General features: G+C 44.7%; 1 protein-coding gene across 1 annotated transcript in view; it reads right to left on the reverse strand.

Moving 5' to 3' along the window:
- LOC144690441 (calmodulin-binding transcription activator 1-like) overlaps nucleotides 1-17,493 on the reverse strand; it is a 1,084,973-nt gene that overhangs the window by 174,111 nt on the left and 893,369 nt on the right. The window contains exon 6 of the mRNA XM_078557952.1: nucleotides 11,650-11,803. Coding sequence (XP_078414078.1) covers nucleotides 11,650-11,803 — 154 coding nt within the window. The remainder of the gene's footprint in view (nucleotides 1-11,649; nucleotides 11,804-17,493) is intronic.

Here is a 17,493-nt window from a genome sequence, read left to right on the forward strand (position 1 = left end):
ACCTGGCCATCCTCACTTGATAACCACTTGAGTGAGGCACTGAGGGCCAAGCAGCCAACCAGCACCTTCAGGGGAGCTAAGGCTTTGGTGGTGGTGGCGGGAGGGGAGGGATGGGCAGGGGGTCGCAGTAAAGGAGAACAAAACCATTCAAAAAATCACAAGGAAGATTGATAAATAATAAATAGGGAGATATAATGACACATACGGGGAGATCAATGGAGCAAGAAAAATTCAAACACATTTTAGGTATTAATTTTTGAATATAGAGACAGTCTGGGATTTTCTGCTCATTTTTTCTATCAAATAAAGGAGCAATGAACTATAAATACGAGTGTTCATGAATAATAGATTATCTGCGACTTACTCAGACCCTGCTGAGAATGCCGTGTTTAGTCATGTTTGGAGCCCTGGATTGGATTGCTGTACAGCACTCCTGTTGAGATTGATTAAATGCTGTTGGTACAACTCAGGATCCCTTCAGGATGTCAGTTGTGGCCAAGTGCAAACTGTGTCCTCCCACTAACCTCCCCCACCCCACCCCTACCTCCCCAGTCTACCAACTGAGTTAGCTGATAGCAAGCTGCCTACAAAACAGAAAAGAGACAGTGGGAGTTAAGGGTGGTTCCTCAGGCTGGAAAATGGTGGAAGGTGATGTTGCACAATGATCAGTACTGGAACCGCTGTTGTCTACTATTTACATATAAACAATTTGAACTTGGGAATTGGAAATACAATTTCAAAATTTACAAATGACACTGAATTGGGGGATGTAGTTAACATGGAGGAGGATTGTGATTAAAATATTAATACACTTGCAGAATGGGCATGTAATTGGTAAATTAATTTCAATGTAGATGGGTGTGAGGTGGTACGTTTTGGTAGGAAGAATAAGGAGGCCAAATACCCCTTGGAAAACTAGGTAGTTCAAGTTGAGAAATTTCCCAACTTGCAGATCTGCTTTGATTTAAAGGGCTTCATTAGACCCAGTTTTTGCTCCGGGGAGGTGGGGACAGGATCTAATTGGGCCTGCTGACCCTGGAAGCAGATACTAGGCGGACCACATTGGGCAGGCAAGTGCTGAGATGGGCTGGTTAGATGACCCACCTTGATTTTCCACAACTTTGTCCCAGTTGATTTAGACGCCCTCTAGTCCTCACCCCACAATCATCTGCCCCTCATACCACCATTCCACCTCCATGCCAACTCATGGCCCCACCCTCCTCCCATAGCCCCTCACATCCCCATGTCACCTCCATAGCCACTCACCCAGTATCCACCATGGGCAAACGTCAGGAGCCATGTGGAGATGAAAAAAAATTAACTTCTAACAATCTAATACAGCCCTCAATCATACACACTTGATAGTGAAAAAACTCCCATTCAAGAAACCCATTCAAAGCTTTTGAATCTCAAGTTGTTAATCTCTTATAAAAACAAAAAAAATCTATTTAGACCCAACATCAAAGACAGCTAATCCATTAGCAGCCTCTTTACACTGTCAAACTGTAAACTCAGAACCCCCTGCTGAGTTAATTGTAACTTTTGAAGCTCAGCCAAGCATTCATAATGGCATAATGCTAGCCCTAGGCGAAATGCCAACAAAGAGCTTTGTTGAAACTATGCAATCAAGATGGTGATGTTTCTTTCCTAACCTATACTAGATGGCCTGTCAATCAAAGCTGTCCAGCAGACGGTTTCTTTAAATTCTGGCTGACAGCTTAAACCTGTTATTTTCAAGTTTAAATATCGGAGGATTTAAAAAACTTCAGGTCATGTCACTTAAACAGATCGTATCACCTTTCAAGAGTGTTTACGTCTACTCCATCAATTTGTGACTCTCACACTGCAAGTTAAGGACCTTGCAGCAGCCAAATTGAGGTCTTCTTGAATTCAGTATTAAGTTCAAACAGCCCTGCTGAGTTCTGGTTTCCCTCCTGTGTGTGTCAGCCCCCGGCCCTTTCCCGTTGGCAAAAATGGGGGAATCTATCGGAAATGGGGGTAGGGCTTCTGCATCTAGGTACCACCCGCCATTTTTAAAGCACTACAGGGTCTTCCTGACTCTGTGAAAATCCAGCCTTAGGTGTCTAAATAGGGGAGAGGAACAGAGGGATTTTGGAATACAGATACACAAATCTCTAAAAGTAGCAGCACAGGTTAATAAGACCATAAAAAAAACAAAGCACTCGGGTTCATTTCTAGAGGGACAGAATTGAGAAACAAAGGAGTTATGTTAAACTTGTATAGAACCTTGATTAGACCACAATCTGTAAACTGTAAACAGCTCTGGCTTCCATATTATAAAAAGTATATAAAGGCACCGGAGAAGGTACAATAAAAAATTACCAGTATGACATCAGAACAGAGAGATTATAGCCTTCAGGAAAGACTGGGGCTCTTTTCTCTACAAAAGAGAAGGCTGAATGGTGATCCGATCGAGGTCTTTAAGATTATTAAAGGACTTGCTAGAATATATCTTGAAAAGTTGTTTCCACACTGTGCAGGATCCAAAATTAGGGGTCATAAATATAAGGCAGTCACTAATAAATCCACGAGGGGATTCAGAAGGAAGTTCTTTATCCAAAGATTGGTTATAGATGAGGGGAAGCTAAATATTCACATGAGGGAGAAAGAACTGGAAAGATATGTTGATAGGGTGAGAACAAGAAGGGTGGGGGGAGGTACAGACCAGTTGGGCTGAATCACCTAGTAATGTGCTGTACATTTTCTGTTAATCAATGTAACCTAGTTAAAGGTGGGAAAGCCACAATGCCTCAAATGATCTAGTTAGTATTCACTGGAACTGGAATCCTATAGACCAGGAAAGGTCCCAGGTCCAATCTCCAGTGTTATTTGATGATCAGCAGTTTGAGCAGTTCAATTGACCGTGGAACCGGGGCTAGTGAAGAGGAAAAACAATGTTATCCAGGGATCCTGCTCCTGGTCATTATCCAGTAACTCTGCTGGAAAATGCATTGGGGAGAGACAGAGGAAGCTGTGACCTCCCTCCATTGCTTCGAGATCAGCCAATTTTGTATGTCAGGACTTAGTTAAACAGACCGGCAATGATTTATTCTCTTAATTTTTAAATTCTCGATCCTGTTGTGGCTTTAAAAAAGAGACTTTGCATTTATATAATGCTTTTCTTTACCTCAGTGTGTCCCAAAAATATTTTTGAAGTATAGTCACTGTTGTAGGAAACACGGTAGCCAATTTGCACACAGCAAGTTCCCACAATCAGCAATGCGATAATGACCAGATAATCTATCCTACTGATGTTTAAGGGATAAATATTGGCCAGGACACTGAGGAGAATTCCTCTGCTCTTATTCAAAATAGTGCCATGGGGTTTTACATCCACCTGACAGGGCCTTGGGTTAACATCTCATCTAAAAGGTGGACCTTCTGAGAGTGCAGCACTCCCTCAGTACTGCACCAGAGTATCAGCCTGGATTACGTGCTCAGGACCCTAGAGTAGTACTCGAACCAACAACCTTCTGAGTCAGAGACAAGAGTGTTGGGCACTGAGCCATGGCTCATACTGCATGTGTGGTTAGGTTTCCAAAGACCAAAGCTGCCCAGCCTTAAGATCTCAAACTCATGTAGATTGTATGTGATAGGGAAATGGGTATACATAAGGAGCTCCACAGTTTTGAGGTCCTGGAGAAAGGTGGATTAAAGTTGGAGGATGCACAACTATCGGAGATTTTAGTACAAAATGCTAATATTTATTTTCCTGCCCATCCTTTCACACTCAACTGTGCTGAAACACAAACTTCCTGAGGTATTGTAAAGCTTCCTTGTGTCTGGATGTAGAGAGAATTCACATCCAGTGGTTTAGTTTGCTTAGATTCTATTCGCCTGAGATTTTTGGCTGCCCCAATTCATTAGTTTTTTTGATGTTGCAGCAATGTCTGGTGCTGCTGGACTGCTCCCAATTCAGAATTTGGTTAAAAAAAAGTGGCTCAAATTGTCTGGCATCTGAATGGCATACGCCAGGTCCAGAATGTGCCACCTGCCGACATTAACAGCAGCTCACCCCAAAGTTCCCTACCCATTTCTTCAAGATTCTGACTCATGCTGGGGTATGTTTCCATGGACATTGACAGCCCCTCTATTGCTTCGCCCAAGGAATCAATCTGTCAACTGCAAGGTTAGACAGCAGTTGGCCATTCATTCCATCAATTCTGCTCCCTTCAACTAGATTGAAGGCTGATTTGTACCTTAATTCCATCTACACCCCCTTGGTTCTACAACCCTTAATACTATTTGCATAACATGAATAAACAACCAATTTCAATTATGGGCCTGACTATTCCACTGTGGAAGGCCTTGCTACCTAAGCCCAGATTCTGTCTTAAAATGATATTGCCCACTTATGCATTCTAGCAGGAGCTATCAGGAGCAGATAGCCTTGAGCTGTGCATCTCTTCCTATCAGGGACATTGAGAAGATTCACTATTCGTTGAAGACAGAGTCCCTTTAAGTAGTGCATGGTGAAAGAGCTGCCGACTCGTTACGTAGTTCCTTGGCACCGAGGCACCAATTGAAATCTCTCCCTTGCACTCCCTCTCCTTTCTCTCACAAAGAACAAGCTGCTCTACCTGAACTCCAATAATTGTGAGAGAGAAATAGAAAACATTTATAGTCCAGGCAATGATGGATGTGCCAGCAAAACCTGTATCAGCTGAGGCTGAAATCCCTAGTTGGCTGATTTGTCAGTTATGAAATTAACCTAAAAAAACCCTCTCGTCAAATTGGTTTCACTGAATAATTTCTCTGCTGTCCCTTTCTGTGGGATGACCCTGGGCAGATAACAGCTTTAAGTGAGGTACATCAGAGAGCAGTGCAAGCATATATTCCTCTTGACATCAGTGAGGGAAGGCAATTATAGGGCTGACAGTGGCCCTGGTTACTGTGTGGCTCAGTGTCTGCGGCCCTGGTGCACTCTATAATAAAGCACTATTCTACTGCCTTGCTCTGACCCCGTACATTCAATAAAAGGGGCATGGGGCGATTGTACAGGAGTCATTAAAGGAATTTGTTATCCAGTCCTTGCTGGCTAGTCATTGTTTCAAGGGCAGTGAATAATTGGGCTGGCTGCTGACAGAATGTTCCATGGAAACTAACTGGGCTGGTCTGGAGCTAAGTCTTTTTCTGTAGGCCCCATTTCTTCGCAGCAAAATAAAGCTTATTTCCTCTCCGCTTGCTTTGAAGGTGTTGACTGTGGCTGGGGTAAAGATTTACCAGTCCCCCAAGTGGCCAAACTTCCTGGATGAGCCTGGTCCAATTCTGGCCTCTTGTCCATTGCCCACTCCCTTTGCTCCACCAGTGGCAGCCATGCTTTCAACTGCCTAGGCCCTAAGTTCTGGAATTCCCTACGTAAACCTCTCTATCCCTCTCACCTCCTTTAAGACGCTCTGTAAAACCTACCTCTTTGAACAAGTCTTTGGTCCCCTGTCCTAAAGTCTCCTTATTTGGCTTAGTGTCAATTTCCTATGTGATTATGCTGCTGTGAAGTGCCTTAGGTGGCTTTACTATTTTAAAAGTGCTATATAAATTTAAGTTGTTGTTGGATAGTGAGCCTTTGCAGGCTATTGCACTCTGGGGGATATCATAGCTGAGTTTGACCTTGTCCACTTTGTAGCAGGGATGAACAGGAAACAGGATTTTTGATGCAGCTGCTGAAAACTTGGCCTTTCTTGTCATGAGAATTACTGAACATTCATCCTACCTCCAATAAGCAGGAACTATGTATTTGGCTAAAACCCAAAAGTATACAAATGGCCAACCACTGATGCCACTGTGTCTAGTTCAAAGCTATATTGTTGACCAGCCAGTGGGGGAATGAGGGAATTTCACTCATTATCTCCCTTAGAGGGGCATACCCAAGACTGGCAATGGAGCAAAGTGAGTGAGATGGGGCAAATGTATAACCATTGTAGGCTGGCACCCCTTGAACTGCATGCCTTTGTGCAGGGGTTAGACATCTGGAAGCTGTTTAACTATGCCTCTCAAGCTCCTCAACCTCCACCACTTGAAAGGAAAAGGGCAGGAGGTGCATGGGAACACCACCACTTGCAAGTTCCCCTCCAAGTTACACACCATCCTGACTTGGAAATCTATTGCCATTCCTTCATTGTTGCTGGGTCAAAATCTTGGATCTTCCTCCCAACAGCCCTGTGGGAGCCCACACAGACTTCAGCCGTTCAAGAAGATGGTCCACTATCACCTTCTCAGGCCAACAAGGAATGAACAATAAATGCCAACCTTACTAGCAATTCCTATATCCCAAGAATGATTTTTTAAGAATAATTCTAGACTACCAACAATTGGTCCTAAACTACATTTACACACATACTTCAAAGAAAAGTCCTCAATTCCCATAAGAATACAATAACTTGTTCTGCTATGGTCCTGTTTGAAAATCTTATGATTTACAACAGTTATGATTGATTTCTGGAGTAAATCTGAAGAAATTGGGAGCAGGGATGGGGTGAGGGATTGGGGTAACAAAAATACATCAGGCTGCTGAGTGTTTCCCACCCTCACAAGGTCCTGTTACACTCACCGGCCTCACACTCATTATAGCACTGCACAGAGAGGAATCCTGACCACTACATGGTTCAAATTAAGGCTCCGTGAAATTAACTCGGTCATGGGATGGGTGAGCTGAACAACACAGCAACTGCGAGAAATAGCAATATTATCCAGAGGGCCATGTACAGCAAGTATTAGTGCATTTATATATTTTTTCTTTTGATTTCATTCTATTACATTTTTGACAAGTTGTTGACATTCTCTGCTCATCTCCATGGAGACAAGGTCGGTAGTAAATGTCAGGTTCATTTCTTTTTGCTGCTGTTTAAAGGGGCAGCATTATGATTAGGAAATTGCCTACCAAACTATTTGGCATTTTGCTGAGAGTATAAGTCTACCTATGTCCATTTCCTTGGCCCCTGAGGCTCCCTCTTTACAGTGCCTCTTAAACACATAACCTGCAATCTTGAGCTCTCTGTCACTACTCTCACCTCCGTGTGTCACCTGGTTGCCAATCAAACATCAAGCCATGAGTCAGCCTCAGAACTCCCATCTTTTGCCAACTTTCAGATGTGATGTCAAACTGAGGTGTATGTAAAGGATCCCACGGCACCTATTTACAACATGCATTGCAGAAACTCAACAAGGCTCCTCAGGCAGCACCTTCCTAACCCACGGCTGCTACCATTTAGAAGGACAAGGGCAGCAGATACATGGGAACACCACCACCCAGAAGTTCCTCCCAAGCCACTCACCATCCTTCACTGTCGCTGGGTCAAAATCCTGGAACTTCCTCCCTAACAGACTGTGGGTGCACCTATACCATAGGGACTGCAGCGGTTCAAGAAGGCAGCTCACCACCACCTTATCAAGGGCAATTAGGGATAGGCAGTAACTAGTGTAAATGTAGTTTAGACCTAGCCAGTGATGCCCACATCCCATAAATGAATTAAATAAACTATTTTAAAGCAGGGCAGGGGAATTCTGCCCTGTGTCTAGATGACCAGATAATCCGTGTTAGTGACATTGTTTTTTTCCATTCTTTCATGAGATGTGGGTGTCGCTGGCTGGGCCATCATTTATTGCCCGTCCCTAACTGCCCTTAGGAAGGTGGTGGTGAGCTGCCTTTTTGAACTGCCGCAGTCCATGTGGTGTAGGTACACCCACAGTGCTGTTAGGAAAGGAAAAGGATTGAGGGATAAAAATCTTCCAGGACTTTAGGAGACTCCCTTGCTCTACTTTGAATCGTTCCACAGGGTCTTTCACATCTACCTGAGAGGGCAGAATATTTATCCCTCAAACAACATCACTAAAACAGACTATTTGGTCATTATATCATTGTTTGTGGGAGTTTGCTGTGTGCAAATTGGCTACTGCATTTCCTGCAATACACCAGTAGCTAGGCATCCGTCCATCCCAGGAAATGATGGACTACACTCAGGGTATTTGTCACTTGTGTATTGAACATCGTCTGCTGTGGCTGTAGAGGCCGATTTGTGAGTGGCATTCCGCTCCGCAGCTTTATAGATGAATAGCCCGAAGTCAACTGATGTTTTTTCCTTCCAGCAGGCTCTCATTTCTGCCATCTGGTCATTTCTTTTGTCCTCTGCTTTTTCCATGCCCTTCCTGACAGCTTGTCTCCAGGCATTCCGGTAAGCAGTGAGGACTTCCCATGCATCGACTTCAATCACAGTCAACTTGAAGTCTCGCCTGCAGACATCCTTGAATTGCAGGCACAGACGACCTGTTGATGTGTGCCGATAAAAAGCTCACCACAGTGCGTGTCTTTGGGGATGCAGCCATCGTCCATTTGGCTCACATGACCCAGCCAGTGGTATCGCTGCTGACTCAAGAAGGCAAAGATGCTGGGAATCATTGCACGCTGGTGCACTTTCGTATTCGGCACTCTGTCTTGCCAGGAGATGCCCGATATTCATCTGAATCAGCGGAGTTAGAAGCTGTTCAGCCGCTTTCCTTGGCTCACATAAGTTGTCTATACCTCGCTATTGAAAAGGAGGATACTGAGAGCGCTAGCCTGGTACACTTGGACTTTTGTATTTTCGGTTAGCTTGCTTTTGGTCCACACTGGACTTCTCAACTTTGACATAACAGCTGCAGCCTTGTCAATCTGGTACTGATTTCGGCATCAAAGGACAGGCTGCTGGTAATTGTTGATCCAAGGTATGTGAAGCTGTCAATGACCACCAGAGTGAGGTTGTTGGAAGGTGCAGCTCTATGTCCTGGCCCATAACGTTGGTCTTCCTGATGCCGAGTGTCAATCCAAATCCCTTGCAGGCCAGGGAGATTCAATCTATAAGCTGTTGTAAAAGTACTTCATTGACTCTAAAACACGTTGAGATGTCATACGGTCATGAATGGTGATATATAAATGCAAATCTTTCTTCTTTATCAACATTTTTATAGATAATGAGTCTCTGAGTCTTCTCCTCTTGTTCCTACTAAGTGCCAAAAAACTACACACTCCTCTTTCCTTCCTGTGTTGAAATGGTTCATCTCCAACTCAATTTTTTTCTTTCCCAGTAATTCTGAGCCTTGCAATTCCTCAGCTCCCTCAGACTGCTGCGCATTCACATGATACTCAGTGGCATTCAGTCATCACCCTTTTGATTAGCCTTGTATTTTCTTTAACTTTGGTGGAGTAACTGCATTATGGGCATTAGCCCTTCACACTGCTTTGTCAATTGCTGGTTCATTTGAGTGTCTCTGTGCTTGCCTGCTTACCAACTTTCCTGATTTTCAGGGCTCTTAAGTGGTTGTTCACAACCTGTTACCCTGCTGACTGAGGATCTTGTGAACTGTACAAATGGGGAAGAGAGAGAGGGTACTACTGACACGGTCCTTTGTTAAGACTATGTGGCCACCAAACAAATTGTAAGAACTTGCATTTCTCTGGTTTTCACAACCTCAGGACTTCCCAAATCACTATGCAGCCAATGGACTGCTTTGGAAGTGTAGTCACTATAGTAATGAAGGAACTATGGCAGCCAATTTGCATACAGAAAGCACCCACAATCACAAACAGCAATCAGATAATGACCAGATAATCTATTTTAATGATGTTGGTTGTGGGTTAAATATTGGGCAGGACATTGGGAGACTCCTTTGCTCTTCTTTGAATTGTGCTACAGGGTCTTTTATATCTACCTGCGAGGGCAGGTTGGACCTTGGTTTACCCTCTAATCTGAGAGACAGCACCTCTGAAAGTGCAGCACCCCCTCAGTACTGCACTGGAATATCAGCCTTGCTTTTATTATCAAGTTGCTGTAGCCTATGATTTTCTGACTCAGAGACAGGAGTCCTACCATTTTTAGTACATAACTTCCATCACTGTGGTGTATGTTGGGGTAGCCCTCCCTCCATCACCGTTCCTCACAGCGGAAAGGAGGAAAGACTTGAAAATTGCACAAATTATGAAGAGAATTAGAGAAACAACAGGTAAAGGGAGACAGAGAAAGGTGTAGGAGGGGGAAACACAAAATCAGAGAAAAGAAAAGTCTATATTAATGTCTCAGGTAAATGACTTGAGACTGAGAATCTCACCCCATGGATCCGGCCAGCATTGACAGTTCTGTGTATGTACATGTGTGTTTGAATTTAAGGGGCGTTGCACTTGTCTTTATCTCACTCTGTAATAATATTGAAAGACCAGCAGATGGCAGACGTGCAGCACAGTTTTCTCCAAGCAAAGGAGCCAGATGGAAAAAGGATGCACAATGCACTGGTGAGTAAGCCTAGACCCATTTCGAATTACATTTTCTGTCACCTCCCTCGTTGCTTTTACAAATCGCCTGTGTTAAAAGCAGCAAGTGGCTGTCTCAGGTCCCATGCCCCTGGTGCACTCTTTCCAATCTCCCCTGGAATCTGTGGATTTATTTCTCCCTGCCTCCTCGGAATTTTCATCAAGCCCGTTTCACAAAGGAATGCTTTCCATAGCAGTTCAGGGCAGTTGTGCGTTATTACAGGGCTGCAAATGGTGCGTGGCATCACAGAACATTAAGCTACTTGCTGTTTTGCTGCATTTTTTGTTCTGTGCCTGTTCCTTCCCTCACGACATTTTCTCAAAGACTCCCGATAGGAAACTAAAGCACTCATTCGGTACGGCCGAATGTTGTTTTTTTTATTCAATTTTTCATTCCTCCCTTTTCCAGCGGTTGTCTTCTTTCCTGTTGCGAGTCTTGCTGGAGTTCGGTTCCATGAGAGCCAATTACCCTCCTGGTACACTGCCATTATGTTTTTAAAATTCATTCTCAGAATGTGGGCATCACTAGCAAGACCATCACAGCAAGGTCCCAAAAGCAGCAAATGACTAGATAACCTGTTTGCTTTTTTTGGTGGAGTTTGTTAAGGGAGGAATTTTGGCCAGAATACCAAGGCATTTCTCTGCTTTCCAAAATAATATCACAGACTTTCTGATCTACATCTCAACCACCAAATTGGCAGACAAGCCTTCAGTTTAATGTCTCATCTGAAAGACAGTATCTCCAACAGTGCAGCACACCCTCCATACTCCATTGAAGTGACAACCTAGATTTTTATGCTCAAGTCTCTGCTATGGGGTTTGAACTCACAACCTCTGATTCAGAGGCAAGAATGCTCTCCACCGTCAAGTGTTCTAAGTGTTAACCCCATTTCTCCACCCCCCCCTCCCAGAACTAGGGTTGCCAACTCAGGTTAGACATATTCCTGGAGGTTTCATTACATGACCTCCTGCCTACAATTGCCCCAGCCCCACATTCTCACCATTAGTTGCCTGACACGCGCATCCTCACTGGGCAGCCAATCAAAAAGCCAAAAGTCTCTTCATTACCCAACTGGATGATTCTTGACTGTTAGACAAGCAACATATTTTACCATGTCCAATATATTTAATAACCAGTAAAACAAAATTGTTGAAAGAAAAATTCTTAAAAAGAACTTTTTTTTTTAACACCCTTATGATTTTTCATCTGAGTTTTTGTTTGTGGAAGCGTCCTGGAGATTAACCTTTAATTCATCTTAAAGCCTCCAGGGCAATCCTGGAGGGTTGGCAACCCTACACCCAAATGTACAATGTCCCATAAAGGATTCGGTGGTGCTGAAGCTGACACTCACACATGGGTTTAAGCTGGCTGATCAGTTCCTCTTTCGACCATTTGGCCCACTCCTTTTTGTCGGTGTTGATGGAGCACAGTATCGGACCACATGGCTTCCCACAGTCTTCTATGGCTGGCACGTTCAGGTAATGGACCAATACGATGTCAGGATTCTGTGGGAGACAAGGAAACCCAAAAATTTAGGCTTAGCGGCCTAGTCAAGCAGACAGGAAATTGATGCACACGCACCGTAACCAAATTACTAAAAATGAATAGAAGCAGAAAATGCTGGAAATACTCAGCAGGTCGGGCAGCATCTATGGAGAGAAAAACAGAGTCAAAGTGTCAGGTCGATAACTCCATCAGAACTAACAATAACCTCCTTCAACTCCAATCCCCTGCAGTCTATATCTGCGACAGTTCAAGGAAGATCACATTGAGATGCAGCATTAGCCTCGTAATTAATTAATTTGATCAAAAGAACCAGAGCGAAGATGACGTGATTTTATTTTTTACACAGCGAGTTGTTGTGATCTGAAATCACTGCCTCAAAGGGTGGTGGAAACAGATTCAATAGTAACATTCAAAAGGGAATTAGATAGCTCTGTCAAAGACCTGGCAAAGGCACAATGGGTCAAATGGCCTCCTTCTGTGAAGTAATATTCTATCCACCAAAACAACCCTTAAAGAACTGATGCTGTGATTGGTAATCCTGATTCCCCAGGGAGCCATTACACCAATTTCCTTATCCTTGAAGGAGCCTTTGTGGCCCCAGGCAGTTTTGAAAAGGGAATGTTTTTGTTTGTCCCTGAAATATAGGTGTTATTGTCAAGGCCAGCATTTATTGCCCATCCAAGGTGCCCCTTGAGAAGGTGGTGTTGACCCTTCTCCTTGAACCTCTACAATCCATGTGGTGAAAGTGCTCTCACACTGCTGTTAGGTAGGATATTCCAGCATTTTGACCCAGCAATGATAAGGGAGCAGTGATTCACATCTAAGTCAGGATGAGGTATGATTTGGGAGGGTTACTTGGAGGCAGTGGTGTTCCCATGCCCCTGCTGCCCTTGTCCTTCTAGGTTGTGAAGGTCAAGGGGTTTGGGAAATGCTGCCGAGGTGCTGATCTAATTTGCACCTGTAATTTCAGTTCTAAAGCTGGGTGAATAGAGGTTTTTCTTTCCCAGTGACCTTGAAGGACACAGTGCTGCACGCTCGGCTAACAAGAGAGTGCAGCTGATTCACAGTTTGCTTCCCGCCCTCTCCAACCAGCTGGTGAGCCGTAACATTAACGTGCAGTGCTCCAACTAGGTGCCCAGTGGCAGCAAACAAACACAATAGGCCAGGCTGCAATTCATAGTGCAGTGGCTGTGAAGTAGAGTCTTAGCCTCAGTTAGACTACACTTGGAGCACTGTGCAGAGTCCTGGTCTCCATAAAATGATAATAATAATAAAATAAATATGTAGTAGCCCTGCAGAAAGTACAATAAAGATTGAAAAGGATGATACCAGAATCAAGGATATATTCATCAGGGAAGGTTGGCCAGGCTGGGGCTCTTTCCTCTCATAAAGTGAAGGTCATGGGTGACCTGATAAAGGCCTTTAAAATTATGAAGTGGCTCAATAGGGTAGACGTAGAGAATATTTCCAACTGTCGGGGTTTCCAAAACTAGAGGCCATACATGTAATAAACACGTCAGTAATAAATCCAATATGGAATTCAGGATTGCCCAGAGAGTGGTGAGAATGGGTATCTCGCTACCACAATGAGTAGTTGAGGTGAATGACATTGTTGCATGCAATCGTTTACACAGAATTACATCGAATATACAGAGCAGGAATTTGTCTGTGCTGGTGTTTATACTCCACACAAATCCCCTCTCATTCCATCCACCTTGTTTCAGCCTTTCAGTATCTTTCTAACGTTCAACCCTTGTGTGTCTGACTCCATTCTTCAATGTTCTGTCGAATATTTAACATTGGTGTGAGGCAAAAGCACTGCCCAATGCCCAGTTATGGCATTGATCTCCTCTGGCTTAACACACAGGTAATCAAAGTCAAGGATAGTCAACAAAGCAGGATTATCAGGTGGGTGATCTTTGGAGTTAAAGGAAAGGTAGATAAGTATATGGGAAACAGGAAGAGAAGCATATGCTGATTGGGTTAGATGAAGAGGGGTGGGGGGAGATTCATGTGGAGCAAAAGCATGGACCAGTTGGGCCAAATGGCCTTGACCCCAACACATCATAACATTAGCTTACAGATGCACTGCAGGAACTCACCAAGACTCCTTAGACAGCACCTTCCAAACCCACAACCACTAACATCTAGAAGGACAAGGGCAGCAGACACATGGGGACACCATCACGTGGACATTCCCCTCCAAGCCACTTACCATCCTGACTTGGAAATATATCGCTGTTCCTTCACTGTTGCTGGGTCAAAATCCTGGAATTCCCTCCTTAACAGCATGGTGGGGGTACCTACCCCACATGGACTGCAGCGGCTCAAGAAGACAGCTCACTACCACCTTCTCAAGGGTAATTAGGGATGGGCAACAAATGCTGGCCCAGCCAGCGACGCCCACATCCCCTGATGAATTAAAAAAAATAATTGTATGAGCAAAGCAGAAAGACCATACATTCAATTTGATTTCTGCTGGGCTAGCAGTAGCCTCAACTAACCATGGTCCCTGTCAGTATGAAGGGGAGGAACAAGATCAGCCATGTGTTCCTGCTTCTAATGAAGATGCCTCATTGGGCTTCTCAAAACTCTCCAGTAGCTCCTGATGGAAGTGCCCACATAGAGTGGTTTAATTGAGATGCCTCTCATGGTGAATAGCCACCACTGCTCATTGCCTGAATGGTCATTTAAGGCGAGGTAGCAGAAGCCTGTGGAATTGTAATCCAGCTAGAGTCGGTGGCTTCATAAGAGGATGAAGGACGATCTTTTACTGTAATTAAGGGAGTTGATAGGTTAGAGAGAAACTGTTTCTTCTGGTGTGTGGAGTCTAGAACAAAGAGGCATAAACTTAAAATTAGAGCAAGGCAGTTCAGGAGTGATGTCAGGAAGCACTTCTTCACCCAAAGGGTAGTGGAGATCTGGAACTCTCTCCCACAAAAAGCTGTGGATGCTGGGGGGGAATTGAAAATTTCAAAACTGAGATTGATTTAAATTTTGTTAGGCAAAGGGGGTTACCGAACCAAGGTGGGTAAATGGAGTTAAGGTACAGATCAGCCATGAGCTAATTTAATGAATGGACAGGCTGATGGGGCTGAATCAGTTCCTCCAGTATCTATGTTAATCTGTCAGCCGTGGTTCAGTGTGTAGCAGAAGGTTGTGGGTTCAAATCCCACACCAGAAACTTGGGCCGGAGTTTTCCAGCTGCTCCTGCTGGTAGGATCTTATGGTCCTGCCGAAGTCAATGGACATTTGAATGGCTAGCCGTATCCGCCAAGGCAGAAAACGGCGCTGCGCGGCTAGAAAATCCCAGCCTTAAGCACAAAAATCAAGGCTGACATTCTGGTGCAGTACTGATGGAATGCTGCACTGTTGTAGGTGCTGTTCCTCAGATGAGACATTGGGCTGAACTTTGCCGTCGGCAAGCAGGGGGCGGGGCCCGTTCGCCGATGCGTAAAATGACGCCGGATGACATTGGGGGAAACCCCCAACATCATCCCGCCCCATTTAAATCTTCAGGAAGGCGGGGGCACAGCAAAATCAGCTGCAGGCCGGCCAACCTGTCAATGGCCAATTGAGGCCATTGATAGGATCATTAAAACAATTAAAGGACCTGCCCGTCCAACCTTAAGGTTGGTGGGCAGGCCAGGAGCCCCGGCGGCCAATAGAAAAAACATGAAACCTCGTCCACCAGTGGGATGAGGTTTCATGTTGGGATTTTAAAAGGTAATAAAGTTTTAGTGTAATTTATGAACATGCCCCATCTCATGTGACATTGTCACATGAGGGGGATATGTTAAGGATTTTTTTTTTCTATTTTTAACATTTTTAAAACTGTCAGCGATCTCCCTGCGGCAGCACTTAGCCTCAGGGAGATGTGCGCTCTTTCATGCACATGTGCGAAAGAGAGCACTGTCGCTTTTGGGGAATCCCCTCCGGTCCGCACAGGAAGCGCACAGCGCTTCCCGCCGGATGTCACGCTGGGCGGGCCTTAATTGGCCCGCCCAAGTAAAATGACGGCGGGGCCCGCTTCTCCGGCGGGGAGCCAATCCCCACCCACCAGAGATTGGGTCGGGCCCGCCCACCTGGTAGGCAGAAAATTCTGCCCATTAAATCGAGTTCTGTGTGCCATCTCAGGTGGGTTCAAATGTTCCCATGATGCTATTTCGGAAAAAAGACCAGAGGAGTTATCCCCAGGGTCCTGGCCAATATTTATTCCTCAATGAACATCACAAAAACAGATTATCTGGTCATTACCATGTTACCGTTTGTGGGAGTTTGCTATGTACAAATTGGCTGCCACATTTCCTACATTACAACAATGACTAAAGCACTTTGGAATGTCCTGTGGTTGTGAAAGACATTATATATATGGTAATCTTTCTAGGGATAAAACTAATATATAAGGGTTTATGAACAATACCACTGCGGACTTAATCTGATCTCCACCCGGCAACCAGACACACAGATTTCCAGCAGGAGGCAGTGTTACTGCATAACAATCAAGAGTGGAAATCCCAGCTGAGTTGACTACCCCCACTCGCCATAACCCACATGGCACTGAGGCCAATTCCAGTTAACTTTGCACAGACTGGGAATGATCCTGGGACTGTAATGGCTCGTATGGCCCGGTTTTAATTTCAATGTTTCTGAGTTTTAAAAGTGTTTGTTTCCATTCTTGCCCTATGGAAAATCTCCTTGCAGCCCCGCATTCCTGGCAGTGCCAGGCACAGTGTCTCGCACACAACCCTGCCAGCAAGCCCCAGCATGGAGAAAGTTTGACTCCGACAGGTTACACCAGAGGATGCTTTGCAAACAAATGTTCTGGACCTTCTCGCTCAATTGCAATCAACATACAATCTGGTGGCAGCTGAGTTTGGGAAGGATGCAATTAACATCTCCCTCCAGCACATCAGAAAATTGAGTAGCATTATTTAAAAACATAAAAGCAGGCTCTAATTGCAGGCATTTTCAGAGAGTCATCACACCAATGTTACCAAGAAACACTGTTTGCATAGTGGTTTTTTCCAGAAAGCAGTTGCCCAGAGACCAGCACTTTGTCACTATAATGGCACGGCAATGAATTGTCTTTGTAACTTGCTGTTCTCTCTCTCCCTCTGCACAGATGCTAGTTGCTATGGAAACAGATTTCCTGGCTCACAGGAGATGCTTTGCGTGTGAGTAGACCAGTGGATGTTAGGCAGGCTATTTAACCACACAGGCATTACCACTAAGCTCAGTCCTGTCCTCACCCCAACACGTGATCCTCCAGCTGTGGTAGATTAAGACCAGATCCCTGGCTGTTTTGTCCCCTTCCTGAGTCCAGGGATGCTGAGCCAAGGTGGAATATGCCTGACCATTGCTGTCCAGGCTGACATCAGTTCAATCAATGCAGGCCCAGCAGCTGAACCTGGAATTTTCTGGTCCATTATTGGTCAGCTATATAAGGGAGGTGAGGAGTTCCACTGTTCTTAGTTCTGACCAAAGGTCATTGACCTGAAATGCTAACTTCTGTTTCTCTCTCCACAGAGGCTACCTGACCTGCTGGGTGTTTTCCAGCATCCTCCATTTTTATTCCACATTCTGAGATTGTGGGTAAATATGAGTGTGAGGAGGGAAGGGGGTGATGAGTCTTCAGTTCAATATAGTGAGGATTCAGGAGCCAGGAAGAGTGCCTAGCATGCAGGAT

This window comes from Cetorhinus maximus, chromosome 15 (assembly GCF_964194155.1).
Source record: "Cetorhinus maximus chromosome 15, sCetMax3.hap1.1, whole genome shotgun sequence".
NCBI lineage: Eukaryota > Metazoa > Chordata > Chondrichthyes > Lamniformes > Cetorhinidae > Cetorhinus > Cetorhinus maximus.